The following is a 23,979-nucleotide window of genomic DNA, read 5'->3' on the forward strand; positions in this document are numbered from 1 at the left end:
TTTTGCTGATCTCACAAGTTTTTACATGCAGTATTTTTATTTGTGTGTAGTATATTTTATATTATTTGATACGTGGTACTTACAACTATTTATAGCTTTCAACTATGCATTCTTTGACCCATGAGTTATTTAGATAAGTTTTTTAAATTTTAAATAGTTTACGTATGCATGTTTATGTTGTTAGAGTTTGTTTCATGTCATTTGTATTATATAGAGGAATTTCACCCCAACTAATAACAGATTCTTCAAAGCAATACTCTTAAATTTTATTTGTGTCTATTCCCTGGCTGTGTTCTTGTTATGCAGTACATGGTATAATATTTATATGTCAGAGAATTAAATGAACTATCATACTTCGTATTTTCTAGGCACACAAGAATTAAATTCTGAGTAAGTCTACAAGTAGGATGGACAGTTATTTTAAAAGCACAGTCAGTGGACTTGGACAAACTCCTTGATGATTTTGAACAGAATCCAGGTTTGTCAATTTTTCATTTTTACCATTAATGTAATTTTAAAATGTCCATAATTAGTACTCTTAGCAGAACTTGGTTTCAGTTTTGGTCACATGGTTATCTTCTGTAAAACATTCACTTATTATAATGAATTAGTGTATTCTTATACTGCATAGAACCAATAGCCAGAAATAGAAGTAAGAAAGGTAGAAGTTTCTCTCCAGATACACATTTAGGTAAAAGAAAGACCTTTAAAAACAACATACGAACCAGCTGAAAGCAACCTGAAAGTTCTGTATTAATTGGTATTTCATTACTATGAAAGATAGTATTTTCCTCATCTTAGGATGAAGACTAGGAAACTGGAGGGCAGAACAAAGAAGTTAGATTGTTTTTCAGCTCTTCCTTAGTCTGGTTTTTATAGTGCAACTGAGTTATTTTGAGTAGAATTTCTATCATATTATGACATCTACATTAAAAAGTAAAAACCCCAAGTAGTTTAAATCCAAGTGAAAATAATTTTGGAGGTTATTACTATTTTGCAGGAGAATAATATATTTCTGGTCTAAAAAAAAGTTTAGAAGTCATAGAAACCATAACATCTTTGTAATAATTTTGATTTGGGTCTCCTGACTAACATTATATTTCTATTTTAATTAGATGAACAAGATTATCTCCAAGATGCACAAAATTCATATGATTCTAACCACTATTCAGTCTCTTCAGAGTTGGCTTCCTCACAGCTAACTTCACTGCTACCAAAGGATCAACAATGCATTAATTGTTGTGCCTCATCAGAAACAGGCTATGAAACAAATCAAATTGCCCTGAAAGAAAAAACACTTGAGGGACTAACTTCTATACAAAACGAAAAAAATGTAACAGGACTTGATCTCCTTTCTTCTGTGGATGGTGGCACTTCAGATGAAATCCAGCCTCTATATGTGGGACGATGTAGTAAACCTGTCTGTGATCTGATAAGTGACATGGGTAACTTAGTTCATGTAACTAATAGTGAAGAAGATATTAAAAAATTATTGCCAGATGATTTTAAGTCTAGTGCAGATTCCTTGATTGGATTGGATTTATCTTCAGTGTCAGAAACTTTCTGTGTTTCTTCAACAGACCATGGTAATAATACAGTCAGAGAGGAACAGAATGTCAGTTCTGAATTACAAAACAGAGAAATCAGTGGAACTAAAGAATTTGGTAAGAAAGTAGATACGACACTTTCAGATTCGTGTAATTACAGCGGAAAAGAAAATTTAGAGGATAAAAAGATCTCTAATCAGTTAGAGACAGTTGTTGATTTTAACATGCCATCTGCTTTGACTCAACAAAGTTCCAAAATGTTTGATGCCAAAGACCACCTACAGTACAAGAACCAGCCATGTGAATTAGTAAAGCTGATGGCTGTTTTGGTAAAAGAGGAGGTAGATGTGCCAGTCCTAGCTGCCCCGAATGTTTAAAAGAAGGAGGCAGCACGAGTGCTTTGTCTTGCAGTCTTCCAAAAAATGGAGGTTTATGCTTAAATGATTCAAATTTTAAGAGATGAAAATTTCAAGTTACCTGACTTTTCCTTTCAGGAAGGTAGGACTGCTATATTTATAAAACAATCTGCAAAGAAGACTCAAGAAATCTAGATCTTAAAGATAATAAGATGAAGTCCAAGATTCTGCTTCAACTTTACATGTTTCAAGTGAAAATACATATTCCTCATTGTCCTGTCTTCCAGTACCTGGGTCTTTGTGTGGATCATTCATTGAAAATAAAGCTCATGGTGATTGTTTACCCCAGAATGAATATAAAGATAATATAAAAGATGCAGTGACTGTGCATGAAGAAATACAGAAGAATATGACTTCAGGTGGGGAACCTTTGAAGGAGACTGATCTTTTGAAACAGGAAAAATGTAAAAACATACCTCATCAGCCATTAATTGAAAAGATGGGAGATAGAAAGGTAGATTCTAACCAGATGGTAGTTAGAGTTGAGTCTTTGGATTACCCTGATAACACCAGTTCTTCTATAGCTGCAGAATCTCAAATAGAGCTTTCTGGTGCTAATGCCCCAGAATCTCCTGATTGTTGTGAAGGTTTCACTTTTTCAAACAATGATATCAATGGACAAGACTTGGATTACTTTAATATTGATGAAGGCATGAAAAGTGGTGCACCAATTAGTGATGCTGAACTTGATGCCTTTCTAACTGAACAGTATCTTCAGCCTAGTAACATAAAATCATTTGAAGAAAATGTAGGTGACTCAAAATCTCAGATGAATCAGATAGATATGAAAGGCCTAGATGATGGAAATGTCGATATATGAATTTCAATGCTGAAGCAGGAGCTACTGGGGAAAGTCCTGGTATTAATATGATTTGCGGACAGTTGATAAACAGAATACAGCAGAAATGGTAGCCTTTCTTTAGGGGAAAAAAGGTGCAATTCCAGTTGAACAAGTGTTATCTAGCAGTAAGTCTGAGATTACAAAGGAATTATCAGTCTCTGATAGTAACAGTCAAAATCTGTTCATGTTGGAGGCCGCAGACCTAAGCAACTGTTTAGTGTTCCATCAAGAACAAGGAGTATCAAAGGAACCAAAATAAGCTGGATGTTCCAAATATGCCTGAAAGTGAACCCAGAGTAGCAAATACCATTGTTCCAACCACCGTGCTATAGCTTCTGTGACTGATTCCTCAGGTTAGCTTCAATTCTAATTACATTGATATAGAAAGTAATTTGAAGGTGGATCCAGTTTTGTAACTCAACTGAAGAATCTCTGCCTGCAAACACTTGCAAAGAAGGTCTTGTTTTGGGCCAGAAACACCTACTTGGGTTTCCTGATTCAGAAGCTCCAATTGTATGAACTGCCAAGTCAAATTTACTTTTACGAAACGGCGACATCACTGCCGAGCATGTGGAAAAGTAAGCTATAAAAATCTTTGTCTTTTATTCTTTTGAGACATTTTAAATGAAATTTAAGGTGACAAAAAGCTGATTAAGAGATGATTACAAGATTCAGTTAGTTTAAAATCATCGTTTTTCACCTACGTGGAAGTGTATAAAGCACTGTCATTTTACAGATTGCTTGAGGTTTGAATAAATGTCACATTGTCATGGGTATTACATACTGGGAAATGAGGAACACTAATTTTTGTGAAATCTAAGAATACGTTTCATTCTCTCTCTAACATGAACTTGTCAGATGTACGGAATTCAGTCAGCTTCCAGTTTATCCTTGAATACTTAATTTCAAGACTACTCTGCAGCTAGTGTTATGCTCGATACTTGAGGTAAACACTGAGAAAACAAGCAGATTGGCTTGCACAAGGTTCAGAACACTGAAGCTGTGACCTCATTTGTGTTCTATCTTAATAGTCTATGGACTCTAAGAGTTGCCTCTAGAAATAACATTGCATTTTTTTCAGCATTTTCCAGTAATATGTTAGTCTCAGATCAACCCTACTCTCTTTTAGAAAAATAACATTCTACTTGTTTTTCTTTTTTTTTTAATTGAGTATAGTTGATTTACAATATTATGAAAGTTTCAGGTATCGAACATAGTGATTCACAATTTTTAAAGATTATACTCCGTTTGTAGTTATAAAATACTGGCTATATTCCCTGTGCTGTACAATATATCCTTGTAGCTTATTTATTTTATATTTAGTAGTTTGTACCTTTTAATCCTCTACCCCTATCTTGCCATTCCCCACTTTCCTCCTCCCGATGGTAACCACTAGTTTGTTCTCTATATCTGTGAGTCTGTTTCTTTTTTGAATAACATTCTCCTTTTAAAGTTGTAAGGAGGGGGACTGTCCCTGGCTGTCCAGTGGTTAAGACTTTGTGCTTCCACGGCAGGGTGCACAGGTTCAATCCGGGTCGGGGAACTAATAAGATTCCGCATTCAGCATAGCGCAGCCAAAAAGTTAAAAAAAAAAAAAAAGTTGTAAAGGACCACAGAAACTTTTTAAGTTTGAACTTATTCATTAAGAAAGTTTTTGTTCCCTTCCAATTAACATAATTGATTTAAAGGAATTCTCATCAGAGATCAATTTTAAATTACAGAAACCTCATTTAAGTAAAATAATAAAATAAAAAGATCATTTAATAATTACCTATTATTATGGTGATTAGAAAACTTGTTTATGTAATCAGAAAAATGGTTTTTGGTTAGAGTTCGGGTCTCTCCTCCCCCTGCCTCCAGTTGGTATAAACATGCTTGAAACAAAATCACATTTGATATTTTGTCCTTTATAGGTATTTTGCGGTGTCTGTTGTAATAGGAAGTGTAAATTGCAGTATCTAGAAAAGGAAGCAAGAGTATGTGTAGTCTGCTATGAGACTATTAGTAAAGGTGAGTATTAACCTGACATATCTTCTTCCAGTAATTGAATATATCTTAAAAACAACTGGATTGTGACAAAGATAAACTTCTTTATTTTCTTAAGGCAAGGACCTAGTGTTGACTTATCTGGCTTAGGTGGGACATCCCAAGGCTTGGTTTCTCTTCTTTTTGTTCCACTCTCACAATTATTACTACCAGTGTGGAAAGGAAGCATTCAGTTTCTGGAGTGGCAGTTCATTAACTTTTAACAGGTACCAAGTCCCTAAATGCTGCATTTCATCTGCCTATTTGTTTTTGTCACCATCATTGTCATCCTCATCATCTTAATCTAAAACATTTATAGAATATCTACCAATAAATAGTATATAATCTTCCACTATTAATAGCATAAGGCAAGATAATAGTTTCCCACCTTATAGAAAATTACAACCTAAAGTGGGAATAAAAGATAAGGTATAGTACTTTATAATTTTATATAAATTCATACGGACTGTCACACTATTTGCACATTTTTGTCTTTTATATATTTTTTTCCCTTCTCAATTTTAGAATTTTGTTTGTATATGTTTCCCATTGTTTCTCTGGCTCCCTAGCTAGCTTACTGTTATCAGCAATAATCTTACTTGAGTTCTCACAGTTTTGTGTGTCTGTGTTTTTTTCTTCAAATACACGTTTGTTCTTTTGAGTACTTCTTGGCATTTTCAAAGATTTGTTGACAGTTTAATTCCCAGCAAATATTACTTGGGACTTTTAAGACCAGGCCTGTGCGCTAGCTCAGGTGCTGCTTCCTGTTAGCCAGGAGAATAAATACCTGATAATAATTTGTTTTTCTCTTTTGAATGAAGATAAATTTTTTCAGCAATTCTTCAAAAAGCTCTGATGTGAGTCTGTTAGCCTGAGGTAAGCTGCTTTACTCCCTGCTGTTGACCTCTGCTCTGGAAGATAATAGAGTGTAAATCTTCTTATATTTCCATATTACCACCAGTGTTTATGAAGAATTTAGTTTAAGTGCTTGTAGTTGTTTTGTTTTTTGCTTATGCTGTTTCAGTAGCCTTTAAGACTACTGCTGGTGCTGTTAGCCAAGCAACCTGCTAGAGTTAAGAAATCTTAGAGCAAGCTCCCACATAATTATCTCTCCCCACTTAAAAAATAAAACAGCCATGAAGATTTGAAACATTATTTGAGTTGACAGGTCAGATTTTTAGGTGAACATTAAAACATATTGACCATAAGGATCCAGGAGAGGAGAAGATATAGTCACTGAAGAGACTTAGTAGGATAGTGAGATCAAGCATTGGTTTATCAAAGAAAATATTTGGAATGGATTTATTTATTTAGTTATCTGTTTTATTTATTCTGTTTTGATATCTTATAGCATGTAATTTCATTTATGGCTCTGTTTATCATTAATTTATACACTGCAGGAAAATGTAAATAAAAGTTATTTTAACTCCAACTTTAGGGTTGAAAACAGTAGACATGATCATTTAAAATAATGTTACTAATAAGAGGAGAAAGATGGCTCAAGGGTTATAAGGCAAATTCCACAAAGAAGAAAAGATAGTTTCATTAGAGATTGTGGACAATGAGGAAGTTGTGCTGAGACTGTATAAGTTTTAAAGAAGCATGCATGTGAGTGCCATTACATAAACTTAGAGGAAGTTGGAAATTACTTTGAAACTCAAAGTACTGTGTTTGGATTTTACTTGGTTAGCGGAAGCCATTGCATGAGGGTGCTAATTCATTGGCACTTGAGGAAGGTTGTTGTAGTGCAGCATTTATAGCAGATCAGTTTGGAGAAGTGCTGAAGGGAGAGGTACACAGTGCTTGTTCCGTGTTATTTGGATGAAAAAAATCATTCATCAGCATTTAGGCACTGTTCTGTGCTTTGGACTCCAGCTGAGAACAAAATATATTCCCTGTTCTTATGGAGCTTTTGATCTCATGGACCTTATGAATGTGAGGAGACGTGGACAGAAAGCAAAGAGAATATCAGATGGTGATAATATTCTAAATGAAAATAAAAGAGTATAAGAGGGATAGATAGTAACAGACTGGTGGCAAGAGGTCGTAATTTTAAATGGTGGTCAGAATAAGGGTTTATGATAGTATGATGTGTAAGCAGAGACCTGAAGGAAGTGAGAGAATAAAGCCATGTGGAAGAACTTTCCAGGCAGAAAGAATAGTAAGAGCAAAGACCCTAAGCTAGAACAGTGCTTGCTTCCCTTGTTGAAGAACAAGGAGGCCTCAGTGGCTGGATTCTAATGAGCAAGTAGGATTTTAGTGAGAAATGATGTCAGACAGCTAACTGGGAAAGCAGAGGAGGTAGAAATGCAGACTATGTAGGGTCTTGTGGGCCACTTTAACAACTTAAATTTTCATTCTTGTTGGGAAGCCATTAAAGGATTTTAAACAGAAGAATGATGTGTTATGATTTATGTCTTAAAAGAATCACTAGGAACTATATTGGAAATAGACTGTAGGAGTACAAGGGCAAAATCAGATGGTCATATTAAATAGCAATGATTTTCTTTAGATATCAAATATATGCCAAAATTATATTGAAATAACTAATTGGTAGCTTATACTGAAGTGGAGTGCTGCCAACTAAAGTAAGGATATTATCTTTGCCAAGTGCCACTTCTTAGTTAGCCATTAATTTCTTTCTCCTTACAACTTGAAAAATAGAATATTTATCATGATTTACTTTGAAGTTCCAAAACACCTGAGATCAAGTTTTTTTTCCCTTTATAGCTCAGGCATTTGAAAGGATGATGAGTCCAACTGGTTCTAATCTTAAATCTAATCATTCTGATGAATGTACCAACATCCAGCCTCTTCAGGAGACTCAAACATCCAGTATATCTTCACCTACAACTTTACCAATCTCAGCACTTAAACAACCAAGTGTTGAAGGTAACTTGAAGAAAATGTTCTGTCTAATATTAAAGATAAATGATCAAAGTAGAAGTTTTCTAGTATTGACAGGATCTAGTGAGAAAAGAGAAACCAGACTAGCTACCAGAAGGAATTTAATACAGGGAACTGGTTATACATGTACGTTAGAAGGGTAGAAGAACAAAAAGGGCATGCTCAAGTGACTCAGAGATTAGTAAGTACAGGAAGCAACCACCATCCCTAGGGTTGGGAGAATGCAAAGGGAGAGGCAGTATTACTAGAACCCCGTGCAGGAACACCAAGAGATGCTTGGTTCTCAGACCTAGTATTCAGGGATTACGGTACCACGTCACATGACTGGTACTGTGACTTCTAGAGGAACACAAAGTGGCAAATGCTGGGACCATCAAGGAGGCTAACAGGGTTGGTGTTCAGATGACGGAAAGAGTGTCCCAGGCTTGATGTAAGAAGTACTGAAGATCACAGGACATGTGGGTATATCTGGTGGTGCCGCTGCTGCATAAGTCCTGGCAGGAACTAGAAACAGAAAGAATTCCTTCTGTTCCCACCTTCCAGTCTCCAACCAGTGCCTGTCACTGCTGGAACGTGACCAGAACCAACTAGCAAGGGGGTCTGGGAGTTGCACTTTCCAGACTTCCAGCCTGGCATCAAGGAGCACCATGTGGAAGGGTGGGCTTGGGTTTGAGAGACAATAGGTAAATAATTGGCATGTCTTCCTTTCCTTAAAAATCTATTTTTAAAAAAAAAATAATTAATTTATTTACTTATTTATTTTTGGCTGTGTTGGGTCTTCGTTTCTGTGCGAGGGCTTTCTCTAGTTGCGGCAAGGGGGGGCCACTCCTCATCGCGGTGCGCGGGCCTCTCACTGTCGTGGCCTCTCTTGTTGCGGAGCACAGGCTCCAGACGCGCAAGCTCAGTAGTTGTGGCTCACGGGCCCAGGTGCTCCGTGGCATGTGGGATCTTCCCAGACCAGGGCTCGAACCCGTGTCCCCTGCATTGGCAGGCAGATTCTCAACCACTGCGCCACCAGGGAAGCCCTAAAAATCTATTTTTAAATGTATATTTTACCACAATAAAAAATGTTTCTTAAATCTTTTAACAAACTTCTAAAGATTTAAAAAATCTTTGGGCTCTCTGTTTTTTTTACAGCCTATTGTAGTTTAGGATCTTGAGTAAAGCCTGTGTAGACTTTTTATTTTTTTTTTTAATTTTTAAAATTGAAGTATAGTTGATTTACAATGTTGTGTTAGCTTCAGGTGTACAGCTCAGTGATTCAGTTATACATATATATATCTATTCTTTTTCAGATTCTTTTCCTTTATAGGTTATTACAAAATATTGAGTATAGTTCCCTGTGCTATTCAGTAAGCCTGTGTACACTCTTAAAAATAAACTATTCATCTGTAACATGCTAGAAAATAACTGTAATTGTCAGTTAGTGACAAATTCAAGTATTTCTGTCAACTATTTTGGATTTCACTTATTTCTCAATAGCTATTTTCTGTTTATCATTATGACTTAAATAATGACTTTCAGCATATATGGTTGTATATTATAGCTCTAAAGATGAATGAATCTGCTTTTAAAAATATTTATTCTCTTATATTGACTTTTAAAATTATTAAATTATAAAGTATTGCAAATACAAGAAAGATACCTTATTTAATATGTCCACCCATGTTGCAAAAATTATACATATATGATTCCAATTTTTTCAGTGTTATCTGTATTATGATATGGAAGGTAGATGTTGGTCCTTTTGATGTTTATATGTTCTAAAATCATCTGGCAGGAATTTTCATAACTTTCCTCCATGGATGCTTTTTAATAAAAGAGAACAAATATTTATGCTGACATCTAGTTATTTCCTCCAAATTTGAAAGGAAAATATTAATAAATATTAATAAATTTCAATATCAACATTATAAGAACAAAGCATGTTATGCTTCTCTTGTTAAGTAAGTTAAAAGTAGGAAATTACCTCTGATGCACAAGTGATCCTGTTTCTTTTTTTAGACTTTTTATGCTTCTTTCTTCTGTTCTTCATACTTTTTTCCCTTTGCTTGTCTACCATGCTCTGGTCTATTCCATTTTCCCTCCCTGTGCCTTAGTCTCTAAATTTTATTCCACACTCACAAAGTTAGCCTTAATAATATAGGCTTTAAATCTGCCTTCAACGTCTTTAAGGTATAACCTCTCCTGTCCACTCTTTTTCTGAGTACGGGATTCCTAGGGCCAGCCCTGCCTTTGTATGAATTAGAAAAGAACTTCTACTCTGGGTAGATGAATCACAAAAGGCCATTTCTCTAGACCTTGAAACCCTGAGAATGCAGGGCTTGCCAATGGTTAGCAAAAAGCTTTTGAAAATGTTTCCTGACCCATTTAGTATTAAATCATTGCAATATTATCAAATTAAAATGCTTTACTTTTTAAACTGATTCTAGGATTATGCTCCAAAGAACAGAAGAGAGTATGGTTTGCCGATGGTATATTGCCCAATGGCGAAGTTGCAGATACAACAAAATTATCATCTGGAAGTAAAAGATGTTCTGAAGACTTTAGTCCTCTCTTACCTGATGTGCCACTGGTAAGGAATCTAAAGAATGACTTGTTAATTTAATAAAGTTTTATTTTGTAAGAAATTCCTTGTGTGATTTTTTAGAGTACTTTTTTTTTTTAAATGCTTTGAGCTTCATAAAATGAGAAGCATATGATGTATGAATATATTTTAGATTTTACCTTTTTTTAATGTCAGTTTAAGGCAGTGATTCTTAAACTTTTTGATCTAAGGACCCTTTATGCTCTTAAAAGTTATTGAGAACCCCAAAGAACTATAGGTTATGTGGGTTATGTTTATTGATAATTACTGATATAAAATTGACAAACATTTAAAAAATTAATTAAAAAATAAACTCATTAAATTAATAGAAATAATATTTTTAATGAAAAGTTTTTGAAACAAAAGTTTAGTGAGAGGAATAACATTGTTTTACATTATTGCGAATTTCTTTAACGTCTGGCTTAATAGAAGATAGATTCTCACATCTACTTCTAAAGTCAGTCTGTTGTGATATGTTTTAGTTAAATTATATGAAGAAAATCCTAGGACCTCACTGACTTCCTGAAAGGGTCTTGGGGACCCCAGAGATTCCTGGACCACATTTTTTTTTTTTTTAGAAATTCACGTTCTTTTTATTTATTTATTTATTTATTTATGACTGTGTTGAGTCTTCGTTTCTGTGCGAGGGCTTTCTCTAGTTGCGGCAAGTGGGAACCACTCTTCATCGCGGTGCGCGGGCCTCTCACCATCGCGGCCTCTCTTGTGGAGCACAGGCTCCAGACGCGCAGGCTCAGTAATTGTGGCTCACGGGCCCAGTTGCTCCGTGGCATGTGGGATCTTCCCAGACCAGGGCTTGAACCCGTGTCCCCTGCATTGGCAGGCAGATTCTCAACCACTGCGCCACCAGGGAAGCCCCCTGGACCACATTTTGAGAACCACTGGTATGGGGAAATAGAACTGAGATTTAGTAAGTTAATTTAGACTAATTTGTTTAATGATTTTCAAATATTCAGTAAAGTACCTGATGGTAGTATTTATGTTTATGTTTATACAAATGTGCTAGGTGTTAAATAGAAGATACATAATATAGAATCCCAGCCCACTAATAACTCTCATTGTAAAGTAGCAAAATACTCATAAAAGCAAGTATTAACACATGAAGTAGGAATACTTTTTTATTCATTAAACAAATATATATTGAGCCTCTCCTCTGAGCCAGTTACCTGGTTTATATTGGGTAAAGATACATCAGACAAGATGGATGTGTATCCTGCTCTCTTCAAGTTCACGTACCATATAAACTTATGTTGTTTGTCAGTAAGAGTTCACGAGCTAGTTTTTACAAGTAGCTCTAATTACCAGAAGTATGTTTCTTAGCTAGCACCTACCCTCAATCAATATTTTAACAAATTGGAATTTCTATAGAGGCTAGTATTACTTGAGTTCATAAACAGTTCTCTATTGACTTAGGTTTGGCCAGTCTAAAAAGAAAGGGGCTTACTTGAAGCAGACTTGAGGTGTAGTTTATTCTAGGTGGTTACTGTTGTGAAGTATGTCTGCCATTTTGCTTCCTAACCGCTCCCCTCCCTGCCTTCTCCCTTCTTCCTCTCCCTTGCCACCCCCCAGCCAGGCTTTTTTGTCTATTAGGAGGAGGAGTGCCTTGAGTTGAACTAAGTGTGCTCACTTTGTGGTATGGTATAGGATCCTGAAGTTCTCCTTGCCTCCTTTTTCCAGTCTATAAAATTAGTCATAAATACCTACCTGAGCAGAGAGTAAAGCTAAACCTGTGCTCTTGAATTTAAAGAACCAAAATGGTACTATTTCTTGGGAAATGTGGCTTCTGAAGAAAGAAACTATGAACTGATTTGGGTTTTTGTTTTCCATATTTTACAGATGATAAGCACAGTGGATCATGCCCATTCTACTACAGTGGAAAAACCAAACAGTGAGACAGGCGATATAAGAAATGAGATAATTCAAAGTCCTATTTCTCAGGTTCCATCCGTGGAAAAACTGCCTACAAACACAGGAACTGAGGGGTTGCCTACAAACACAGGAACTGAGGGGTTGCCTACTTCTGGCTCTTTTACACTAGATGATGATGTTTTTGCAGAAATTGAGGGCCTATCAAGTCCTACTGGTGTCTTGGTTAACAGTCATTTACCTGTTGCTAGTATTTCAGATTATAGGTTATTGTGTGGTATTGACAAGAATGTTTGCAATAAGATTAGTCTTCTACCTGATGATGAGGACAGCTTGCCTCCTCTTCTGGTTGCATCTGGAGAAAAGGGATCAGGTAGGATAGCAGTTATTTAAATTTAAAAAGGAGGTTTGTTTTTTTTTAAAGAAGAATATATTGATGAATTTTGTCTGTGATATATAAAATGTATTTTTTAAAATTTAGACAGTGTGGTTGAAATATGTATGATGGCATGGAACTCCAGTCTACAAAAAGTCTTACTATATAAAAACAAATTCTAAAAAGATCTGACCTTTTGAGTTGATTTGAATGTGATTCACTTATCTCATCTGGGTCCCTAATTTAAAATAAGGCAAAAGTCCAATACAACAGGGAAATTCATAGACTTTTAGTCCTGTATTAGTTTTGACTCCATATCATTTTTTTTTAAGGAACATAGTGCCTAAAAAAAAGAATATTGGATTGGATGACAAAGCTAGGAATTTTAGTTCCTCATCTGCTACTTAATACACATATGACTGGAAGCATGTAATTTAATCTCTTGGGCCTCAGTTTCCTTTGTAAAAGAAGAGAACTTAGGTGGTCTTTAAGGTCCTTTCTAATCTGGAGATTCTGTGGCTACCTCCCACCTTGGAGTATTTCCCTAGGGATATATCCTTGTTACCCTAGGCATTATGCTGAATCCTACATGAAATGATTATGTTCTGTGCATGATAATGTAGGGGAATGAAGCCTAGGATCTCTGTTCTGAAAGTAGGAGCCATTTCATGATCCTATTGATAGTGGCAAAAATACCTTAAGCCCTGTTCTTTGCATGCCATGTATATTTTCCTGTTGGTTGTCAAGTTCTTTATTCACCACTTGTCACTGACATAAGGCTTATGGCAGCAAGCAGCATGTACAACTTGGGTCTAGACTACTTTCACAGCTGTAAATTTCAGAATTTATAATTGGAGTGGCTGGCAGATAGGAGTCCACTTTACAAAAACGTTTGTTTTAAAACTTTAAAGGTGCTAAAATTGTATCAATATGCTGTTTAATCAACATATTTGTTCATAGACTATATATAATATAATTGATCAGGATTTATATGTATTATAATATTAATATCTTTACATAAATTGAAAAGTAAAAATTAGTATATAACAGTTGTCCAGGTGTTGATTGATTTTATAAAACGTGTTTGCTTTTGCTTTTAAATGTGATTAAGCCATTGGTGGATTTATAAATCTGTTTTTTTCATTATAGGCATATTTAACAGGAAGACATGTTTATTCTAATTAATATATTATTTTCATGTTTTAGTGCCTGTAATAGAAGAACACCCATCTCACGAGCAGATCATTTTGCTTCTTGAAGGCGAAGGTTTTTGTCCTGTTACATTTGTCCTAAATGCTAATCTACTTGTGAATGTCAAGTTAGCATTTTGTAAGTAATGATTCATCTTTCTTTGCCTAATTGGTAAGCAGGATTTCTGAATAATTAATTACATTGTCAGGTTAAATTTTGACGGTCAATGGTGAAAAATAAGCAGTATTGGATATTGGTTTTTGTAGCCAAATATTAATATAAATAAATTTTGCAGTTTTATATGCAGTGGGACTTGAAGTAATAGCTTAAAGATTTTTATTAGTGTCCCTCATTCAGTCCTAGGTTAAGGCCATGGGCTTATAACAAGCTGTATTTTGATGCTCATGATACAGCTGACCATATATATTTTTTTTTTTTGAATTTTTGAATTTTATTTAATTAATTTTTTTACACAGCAGGTTCTTATTAGTTATCCATTTTATACATATTAGTATATATATGTCAATCCCAATCTCCCCAGCTGACCATATTTCATATAGGTTTTAGGTAAATTGAAATTTGGTAATTGAGATAAGCAAGAATCCTGATTTAGTAACAATAAAGACAGTTTTAAAGTAAATGACACTAGACTTAATTAAAAGTAAGGAAGTAAATATTTCTCAGTAATAAATAGTCCTCAATACTCAATAATGCATCTGTTAGCTTTTCATTCTCTTTGAAACTAACCTGATTCTTACCCACTACATTTCAGCTTGTTAGTGCATCTTTTATTTTATTGTTGTTTATTAATTGACTCCATCAGATAATTTTTCATCCTTTCTCTTTTTTGTATTAATCTCATACTATTCAATTTAAAGTTTTTGTGAGGAGAATGTTGGGAAACTAAGGAGTTTAAAAAGTTGTGCTTCATGCAAAGGACAATTATATTTAATTTTTTTGGTTAATGGAAGTTGACATTTATAGTTGTACACTTTTGTCACTTAAGATTCCTCAGACAAATATTGGTACTTCTCAACCAATGGATTGCATGGCTTGGGACAGGCAGAAATTATTATTCTATTGTTATGTTTGCCAAGTGAAGATACTATTCCTAAGGACATCTTCAAACTCTTTATCACCATTTATAAGGATGCTCTGAAAGGTATACCATTTTATTTTGAACTGTTCAGACCAGGGGATGGATAAATTAAGGGCATTTTTGCTTTTGGCTGTGCTAACTGTACTAAAGATTTATTTTGTGAAGAGATTGCTGATTACTTAAAAGAGCTCTGTCATCATTTTCAGTCTCCTTAAATTTAACATTTTATGTAATTAGTGTCTTTATAGTTTTTTTAATTTTAAAAGTGAAAATATATTTACCTTCTTGATCTCTTTATGTGTCTACACAATAATCCCCCCTTATCTGCGGTGGATAAGTTCCAAGACCCCACTAGCTGCCTGAAACCGCGAATGGTACTGAACCCTATGTACACTGTTTTTTCTATACATACATACCTGTGATAAAGCTTAATTTATAAATTAGTCACAGTAAGAGAACATCCAAATTGCCAACAACACTTCTCTTGCACCTTGGGGCCATTATTAAGAAAAATAAGGGTTACATGAACACAAGCACAGTGATACTGCAACAGTCGATCATAACTGAGACTGCTACTGAGTGACTAATGGCTGGTAGCATATACAGCGTGGAAATGCTGGACAAGTGATTCACGGTGTGGCTCACATCCCAATGGGGCAGAGCACGATAGTGAGAGATTTAAAATTTGCTGTTTATTGAATTTTCCATTTAATATTTTTGAACTACAGTTGACCAGGGGTAACTAAAACCATGGAAAGCAAAACTGTGGATAAGGGGGGACTACCGTATACTTTTCTGTCTGTATAAGATTTGGGGGACATGATGATGACTTTTCACTTGACCGTGAAGTAAGGAGAAAAATTTTAAAACACTTAACGGTTAGAAACATTCTCAAATTTTTGTTCACAATTCCCAATCTTCAGGAATAACTGAACTTTGTGCACACAAGGTATTCAGTGCTTCTTCAAGAGTGGAAATAAAGAAAAAATATATTACATTGCTTTTATTTAAGAAAGTTTATACTGGGACATTCAAACTCATAATGCTGCTCAAAACAACTTAAAGTCTTTTTATAAATGATTTTATTTCTAGGAAAATACGTAGAAAACTTGGACAGTATTACCTTTACTGAGAGTTTTCTCAGCAGCAAGGATCATGGAGGATTTCTATTTATTACACCTACTTTTCAGAAACTTGATGATCTCCTGTTACCAAGTAATCCTTTTCTTTGTGGAATTCTTATCCAGAAGCTAGAGATTCCCTGGGCAAAGGTTTTTCCTATGCGTTTAATGTTGAGATTGGGTGCAGAATATAAAGGTAAGTTTTAGAATAATAAGCAAATTACATAGGTTCAAATATACTGAATGTAAATAAGAATTTCAGATATCATTAAAATAAATTTTTAATGGATTAATGGGACTACTTTTGTTTTGATGTACTTTTAAAATTCTAAAACAGCCCTCCTCTACTACCAAATTAGTCTAGACAACCTTGCTATGTCCTGAGTTTCTAGATATTCATAATTATTATATTAACTTACCTTAAAATTTTTTTTTGAATTTCAGAAAAAAACATAGAAAACCTTGAAAAGTTTTCTTAAAAGTATTAGCTGTAGGGAGTTCATTTTGTTATGTTGCCTACATATTAAGAAGGTAAATTATTGCCCCCCCATTTGTGTACACCATAAAGCCAAACATAAATGGTTGTGAAATAGTGGTCTAGGCTTACGTGTATGATTATTTCTGAGTTGAAATCATTTCTGTGTTCGACTGTCTTTGAATTCGTACCCTTTCTTTATCCCTCACTTTTTTAAAGAATAATTTATTTGTTGCATGTGAAGTACATAACATCTAAGGAAAATTTAGGCATTTGATTCTTGTATAATTTAATAGGTATTTTCTTGGAGGAAAATTAAGTGTAGAGAAGTTATAAAAGTGACCATTACTATTTCAAAATGGACAAATTCAGTGAAAGAGATACTCATTTAAATCTATTTGGCAAATTTATTAAACTCTCTGTTCTGAGGGGTTGGTCCTTACCATTTAAGATTTAAATATGGGATACTCTTAAATTGTGGTGCAGGAAGTAAAAATTAACTTTCATCTCAGGTTTTGTACTGTGTGAACCAAAGAGCTTAAGAGACTTCATTCTGAGCCAAGTGTTTCATCCATTCAGCCTAACGTTTTATCTCTGATACTAATATTTGAATGCTATTTTTATGGAAGATTAGATCAAAATACTAGCTAATCTTAAGTCATTGTGGAACATATAATCTATAAGTGTGGCCAGTATTTTTGCCAGTATCACTTCTAGATAGTAAATCTATTTTTCTCACACTGAAAGTAGGAAAATCATAGAGTAACATGAGAGACGTCTCAAAAGATCACAGGGGCTGGAGCTGCAAAGCTATGATAGCTGTTTAGTGGTGATGAGGGAAAATCACCAGTTATACATAGAAGTTAATTAGTCTCAGCTGTTTTCTGAGTTCTTTGTGTTCAGCTGGATTTTAGATAGACTGGCATTTTGATGTTACTGGTGCCCATGCCTCTTTAGACTAGAATTTGGAATTGTGATGTGTGTGTGTGTGTTTATTTTGTTATAGAGATAATGTACCTATGGAAAAGTTAATGGCAAAAGTTAGAGTCCCAAGATTAAAGACTAAAAATAACTGTCTGAGATTAGTAATTTTCAAATGGGGATTACCTACGCTTTTAGGTTGAGACTATTTGGAACACCATTACATGTTGGATTAGATGATTTATGAGGTCCGTTTGTAACTCTGACAGAATGTCATTCTAAGCCATAACCTTTTGAAAATTACTGTTTTAGATAAAATTACTTCTATCAAGTTGCAAAGGATGTTCTCTTATTCATAAAAGATGAAGTAAAAAGTCAGCATTTACCTTAATCATATTGTTTATCATTTTAATGTGTTTTACCACTAATTTATGTTTCTTTCTGTACTCTCTGTCATCCAAATAACTTAGTTGTCCTTTTTAAAACTAAAATATATGCTTGTAATAGCAAAGATGTGAGTTGCCCTGACTTAATTTTTTAAAATAGATAATGTCATGTGTGTTTTCTTAGACTTTTAAGGAGGTATATTTGTATAATATGTATTAGAGAGGTTTGTTTGCTTAACCTAAGCTGAGAACTGAAATTCTCAGGTTAATTCTTGGGTTAAAAATGTGTCCGATTTTTATCATCATAGATATAGTCTTACCTTCCTTTTTTCACTTTCCTTTTCTTCCAGAATTCCTGCAGCATTGCCACCAAGGTACTTTTCCTTTTTGGTGCGCAATATTTATAGTGTCCTAAAGAAACAGAAAGGTAGTTAGGTGACAGACTCCATATCACTTCTTCTCTGCGTTGACTTCTCTGATTCTTTGTGTTCCTTTTATCATGCTGACCCAAGAACTATAAAAGTTTACTATCATCCATAAATCCACACAATTGAACATTAATTACAAATGCCTTAAAAATCTTGAATTCTTCATATTTTGCTTTAAATTATCAGAATATTTCTTTTTAAATTATGAGAACTTTATGTAGGTCTAGCTAGTTATGGTAATTTACTAGCCATCATAATGTTTGGAAACAACATGTATGATGAAAGATTAAATGCTTTGGAATCAGGCCAAGCCTAGTTTCATATCTGTTTCACCAGTTATTAACTTAGAAACCATAGGCAGGCTTATTAATCTGTGTCTCTACTTCCCCATTTGTAAAGTAGGGATAGACATACTTGCCTCATTGGGTTGTTATAAGGTTTAAATAGGATAATGTATGTAAAGGTCCCAGTTCAATGTAGCATCTGGTAGATACATGGTATGGGTTAATGTCATTTCTTGCTTTCCCCAGAGAACTGATTGAGTGGTATTTATCCGTAATGTTTGAAAAATGAAAATTAAAGGTAATAAATTTAAGACTTTTTTTGGTTTTTGTTGATGGTAACCAATTTTCTATTCTTGTGTATAGCATATCCTGCTCCTTTAACAAGTATCAGAGGCCGAAAACCTCTTTTTGGAGAAATAGGACACACTATTATGAACTTACTTGTTGTGAGTAATTGAACTGTTTTATTAAGTGTTCTATATTGTTACTTTAACAATTCATTAAGCAAATTTTACATACTTATATTTTTCTATTTTAATTTGACATATTTGGTATAATGAAAGTTCATTTATAATAAATCCTAATTCATTTAACATAAATGGCCTCTGTTTTTGATGAAGTGCTTTTTAGAACACGTCCTAATTTATGTATACCTGATTCAGATTGCCTTTTGACTCATTCTGCTGCAGTGCTTACATATTTAGGTAATGTGAGATTCACACAGTTGTTGAAGCCTTAGTAAAAGAGTAAAGTCAATCAATTTGATGATTTTGAGCAAACTGGCCCAAGTTACCTCATTTTTAATAGGAAGTATTGGATTAGATGATCTCAGGTTCCCTTCCACCTCTAATTTATGTAATTTTGTGTTTACCTTTTATTATAGAAATGTATTTCAGTGGACTTGCTTTTTTTTTTTAATTAATTAATTAATTTTATTTTTGCCTGCATTGAGTCTTCGTTGCTGCACGTGGGCTTTCTCTAGTTGCGGCGAGTGGGGGCTACTCTTCGTTGCGGTGCGTGGGCTCTTCATTGCGGTGGCTTCTCCTGTTGCAGAGCACGGGCTCTAGGCATGCAGGCTTCAGTAGTTGCAGCACGCGGGCTCAATAGTTGTGGCTCGCAGGCTCTAGAGAGCAGGCTCAGTAGTTGTGGCGCACAGGCTTAGTTGCTCTGCGGCATGTGGGATCTTCCCAGACCAGGGCTCGAACCCGTGTCCCCTGCATTGGCAGGCAGATTCTCAACCACTGTGCCACCAGGGAAGCCCAACTTGCTTTTATTTATCCATGTTCGGTTTGAAAATCTACTGTTTTGGAAGATCTGTAACTAGAAAGAGATCACCCTCAAATACTACAGAATTCTTCCTGAGAATGATATTCTTTATTATTATTGTGGAGTAGCTGGAAGAATTAGCTGGTTTTTGAAGTTGCTGTTGCTTTCTGGATGGTGTTTTGATAGTTATGTATCACAAGTTTTAAAATGATGGATACTCTTAAAAAAGGATTTAATGAATGGGTAAATGTTCATGGATAGTAGTTTAAGGTTTATGGAACTATCATTATTTTATGTAGGACCTTCGAAATTACCAGTATACCTTGCATAATATAGATCAGCTACTGATCCATATGGAAATGGGGAAAAGCTGCATAAAAATACCTCGGAAAAAATACAATGATGTAAGTATAATTGCTTTATTCAAGTTTTGAGATAATTATTGAACATTAGATTTCTTTAGAAGTGTGTTAAATTTGTTTTTAATTGGACTAATATATAATGACAAAAAAACTTATTTTTGAAATTTTAGATTTGTTTCCTAATAGAGGATTTGGTTAATCCTATTTTTTCCATTTTTTTCTTACTGTTTTATCTGTCTTTTAATTGAGGTGATTTTATTTTAAACATTTGTTTCTATCACATTCTCAGGGAGTTGTCCAGACTAAAGCTTGATAAAGGTGGTCAGAAATGTGACTCTTTGAATTATTGTAACTAATAAAGGCACAAAATGTTAAAAATGTTTCTAAATGCATATTGTTTTTTTCCAGGTAATGAAAGTAATAAATTCTTCTAATGAGCATGTCATTAGCATTGGAGCTAGTTTTAGTACAGAAGCAGATTCTCATCTAGTCTGTATACAGAATGATGGAGTTTATCAAACACAGGCCAACAGTGCTACTGGCCATCCTAGAAAAGGTGAGTATTGGTTCCTAGTGTCAATCCATAAAACCATCTCAAAAAGTAGAATTCCTTTCAAAGAGGAATATACCTACCTATATGTAGATATCTTACTTATTTGCTGAATTGATGGTGATAAAACAGTATGCTTTAAATTTTTAGCTATACAAACAAAAAAATTGCTTCTAATATTTGTGTTTATCTTGGGCAACATTAGGTTTAAAAACTTGGAATACAGTATTTATTTTGATGTCTTCAGGTTTAGTGTGTCCCATATGGTGGGTGTCTCTGGAGTGAGGTATTTTTTGCCTTTGTTTGCTCTATGCTCCAACTCCTCTTAGCGGGGAGCACAGGGTAGATAAGGATGAAGAATGATTTATAAAACTTAAGTGGCTGGGAATATAAAAATGATAAAGATGGTGATGTGAATGACATTACTCGGCTGAATGGCCTCAGTGACTGCTGTGATTACCAAATCCTTGCAGTAGAGAGCCTAACAAATTGAAAGTTAAGAAGTAAGTATTCCAAAAAATTAATACATTATTGTAAAATAACACATTTAAAATAGTCAGACATTCTGGCTGCTAATAAAAAATTTTCCTCTGATTATAAAAGTATGTATACTCATTTGTAGTAAGCTTGGAAAATGTGTTTCAAGAAGTAGTAAAAGGAAAAAAAAAGCCAAAATATGGCCTTTGTTGACATTTTAATATATTTCCTTCTTATATTGATATATATGTTAAACAGATGATTTTATACTGGATATTTACTTTTGTATTGTGCTTTTTTAACTTAACATGCTATTGACATTTTTGTCATTAAAATTTTGCAGCCATTTAATATTTATTTGATGAATATTTATGTAGTATAAAATTCAAAAGGTATAAATATTCACACTGCAAAATCTCCTTTCTTCCCTAGACCCTCAGACTACCCTCTTCCCCTCCCCACAGGCAACCAAACCAGTGTTATCAGTTTCTGGTATATCCTTTCAGAGATTTCTTGCTTGTATGTATATATAAGCAAACACCACCCCACCACACACATACACGCACATACACCTTTCTTCCACTTTTTTTAAACAAGTCATAACATTTGTTGCACCTTGTTTTTTCTTTTGGAGATTATTCTTTGTTAGTATATAAAGGACTTTCACATTGCACATAACTTTCCACTTTATATGTGAACATCATTTAATTGTCCCTTATTAATGGACAGTTGCTACCAATCCTTGGCTGTTTATAAAAATGCACTATGAATAACCTTGTATATGTGCCATTAATTCCTAGAAATGGAATTTGTATATCAAAGCATACATGTGTTTGTAATTTTAATAGCAATTTATCAAGTTGTCCTCCATAGAGATTGTTCTGATTTATGCTCTCAACAGTAGTGGATGTTTGATTTTCCACACCCTCACTTGATACAAACACTGTAAATAGTACAACAGCCATCAATTTTTAGATACAAACATTAAATAACCTTTATGCAATATTTTATCATAACTTTATTTTGTTTGGTATTTTTTGTTATTCTAATGTAAGTGGTATGGGCATGGCGTTTATCAGGTACTTAAAATATGCTGTGCTCCACATTATGCATTTAACAAATATCATATAGCATAAAAAGAGCAGTTTAAAACGTAATTATTGTATTTTTAAATCAGTGACAGGTGCAAGTTTTGTGGTATTCAATGGAGCTCTAAAAGCATCTTCAGGATTTCTTGCTAAGTCCAGCATAGTTGAAGGTATGAGTTTCATCTTTAAGATTGGTTTAATGTAAAGATGTTTTCCATCTCCTTTTAAAAATGTATTTGATACTTACAAAAGAATATATGTAAGTTACAAAGCATAGTACAACAAACTTGTGTGAAATCATCACTCAGCCATGAACTAGAATATGACTAACATTTGGGCCTACCTGAAGCTTGACAACTCTGCCTTAGCCTGCATTTCCTGCTTGTGCATAGCCTAAAGGTTAGTCTGAGGTGAGAGCTTAGGGTCTTCTCAGGTCTCTCCTTAGCATGCACACACCCTGGGCATGCGCACAGTATTGCACATGCATGGGGCCTTCGAAATTCCCAGATATATGTTAGAGCCTTTCAAACCCCTTATGGACATCTTATTTCCCAGCTTTTCCTTTAAGTGTTTGGTTGGCCTATCGTTTGCCTCTACTAGTATCTGCTGCCACAGGCAGCTATGATGTTGATCACTGGTCTCTAATTGTTTTTAACAAATGCTCCCTGAGAAAATACTTTTTTCACTGGGCAAGCTTAGAGTCTGGTCAAATAAAGACATTGTACGTGGAGTCTTCCCAGGAACCACCTGACAAGTCAAAAAATGACAGTTCTCCAGTAATGAGGTTTTGAAGGAGTTCCAGCCCCATTTGCCTTCTCCAGTGGATACCAAGCTGATGGTTTTTTACTATGATTGCAGGCTGTTGGTTTTTAGGCTTCTGCTAAGCTGGAGAGGAGGGGATGGGAATAGAAAAGTTTAAAATGACACAAAACTTGCTGTTTTTAATCAAGTTCCTGCCGGGTTTTTTTGTTTGTTTTTTAAAGAACCAGCTTTTAGTTTTATTGATCTTTGCTATTGTTTTCTTTGTTTCTATTTCATTTACTTCTGCTCTGATCTTTATGATTTCTTTCCTTCTGCTAACTTTGGGTTTTGTTTGTTCTTCTTTCTCTAGTTTCTTTAGGTGTAAGGTTAGATTGTTTATTTGAGATTTTTCTTGTTTCTTGAGGTAGGCTTGTATTGCTATAAACTTCCCTCTTAGAACTGCTTTTGCTGCATCCCATAGGTTTTGGATAGTCGTGTTTTCGTTGTAATTTGTCACTAGGTATTTTTTGATTTCCTCTTTGATTTCTTCAGTGATCTCTTGGTTATTTAATAACGTATTGTTTAGCCTCCATGTGTTTGTGTTTTTTACGTTTTTTTCCCTGTAATTGATTTCTAATCTCATAGCGTTGTGGTCAGAAAAGATGCTTGATATGATTTCAATTTTCTTAAATTTACTGAGGCTTGATTTGTGACCCAAGATGTGATCTGTCCTGTAGAATGTTCCATGTGCACTTGAGAAGGAAGTGTAATCTGCTGTTTTGGGATGGAATGTCCTATATATATCAATTAAATCTATCTGGTCTATTGTGTCATTTAAAGCTTCTGTTTCCTTATTAATTTTCTGTTTGGATGATCTGTCCATTGGTGTAAGTGAGGTGTTAAAGTCCCCCACTATTATTGTGTTACTGTCGATTTCCTCTTTTATAGCTGTTAGCAGTTGCCTTATGTATTGAGGTGCTCCTATGTTGGGTGCATATATATTTATA

General features: G+C 34.5%; 1 protein-coding gene across 1 annotated transcript in view; it reads left to right on the forward strand.

Moving 5' to 3' along the window:
• Positions 1-407: 407 nt before the first annotated feature.
• The window catches only part of ZFYVE16 (zinc finger FYVE-type containing 16), a 48,945-nt gene continuing 25,373 nt past the window's right edge, over positions 408-23,979 (forward strand). Inside the window, 25 exon segments of the mRNA XM_036845339.1 lie at positions 408-437; positions 439-478; positions 1,116-1,910; positions 1,913-1,998; positions 2,000-2,075; positions 2,078-2,112; positions 2,115-2,775; positions 2,778-2,837; positions 2,840-2,982; positions 2,985-3,050; positions 3,053-3,194; positions 3,197-3,220; positions 3,223-3,279; positions 3,282-3,382; positions 4,718-4,814; positions 7,560-7,721; positions 10,169-10,311; positions 12,178-12,580; positions 13,790-13,912; positions 14,781-14,936; positions 15,966-16,190; positions 18,852-18,934; positions 20,054-20,158; positions 20,525-20,672; positions 22,321-22,401. Coding sequence (XP_036701234.1) covers positions 408-437; positions 439-478; positions 1,116-1,910; positions 1,913-1,998; positions 2,000-2,075; positions 2,078-2,112; positions 2,115-2,775; positions 2,778-2,837; positions 2,840-2,982; positions 2,985-3,050; positions 3,053-3,194; positions 3,197-3,220; positions 3,223-3,279; positions 3,282-3,382; positions 4,718-4,814; positions 7,560-7,721; positions 10,169-10,311; positions 12,178-12,580; positions 13,790-13,912; positions 14,781-14,936; positions 15,966-16,190; positions 18,852-18,934; positions 20,054-20,158; positions 20,525-20,672; positions 22,321-22,401 — 4,042 coding nt within the window.

The sequence above is a fragment of the Balaenoptera musculus genome, chromosome 3 (genome assembly GCF_009873245.2).
Source record: "Balaenoptera musculus isolate JJ_BM4_2016_0621 chromosome 3, mBalMus1.pri.v3, whole genome shotgun sequence".
In the NCBI taxonomy this organism is placed as follows: domain Eukaryota; kingdom Metazoa; phylum Chordata; class Mammalia; order Artiodactyla; family Balaenopteridae; genus Balaenoptera; species Balaenoptera musculus.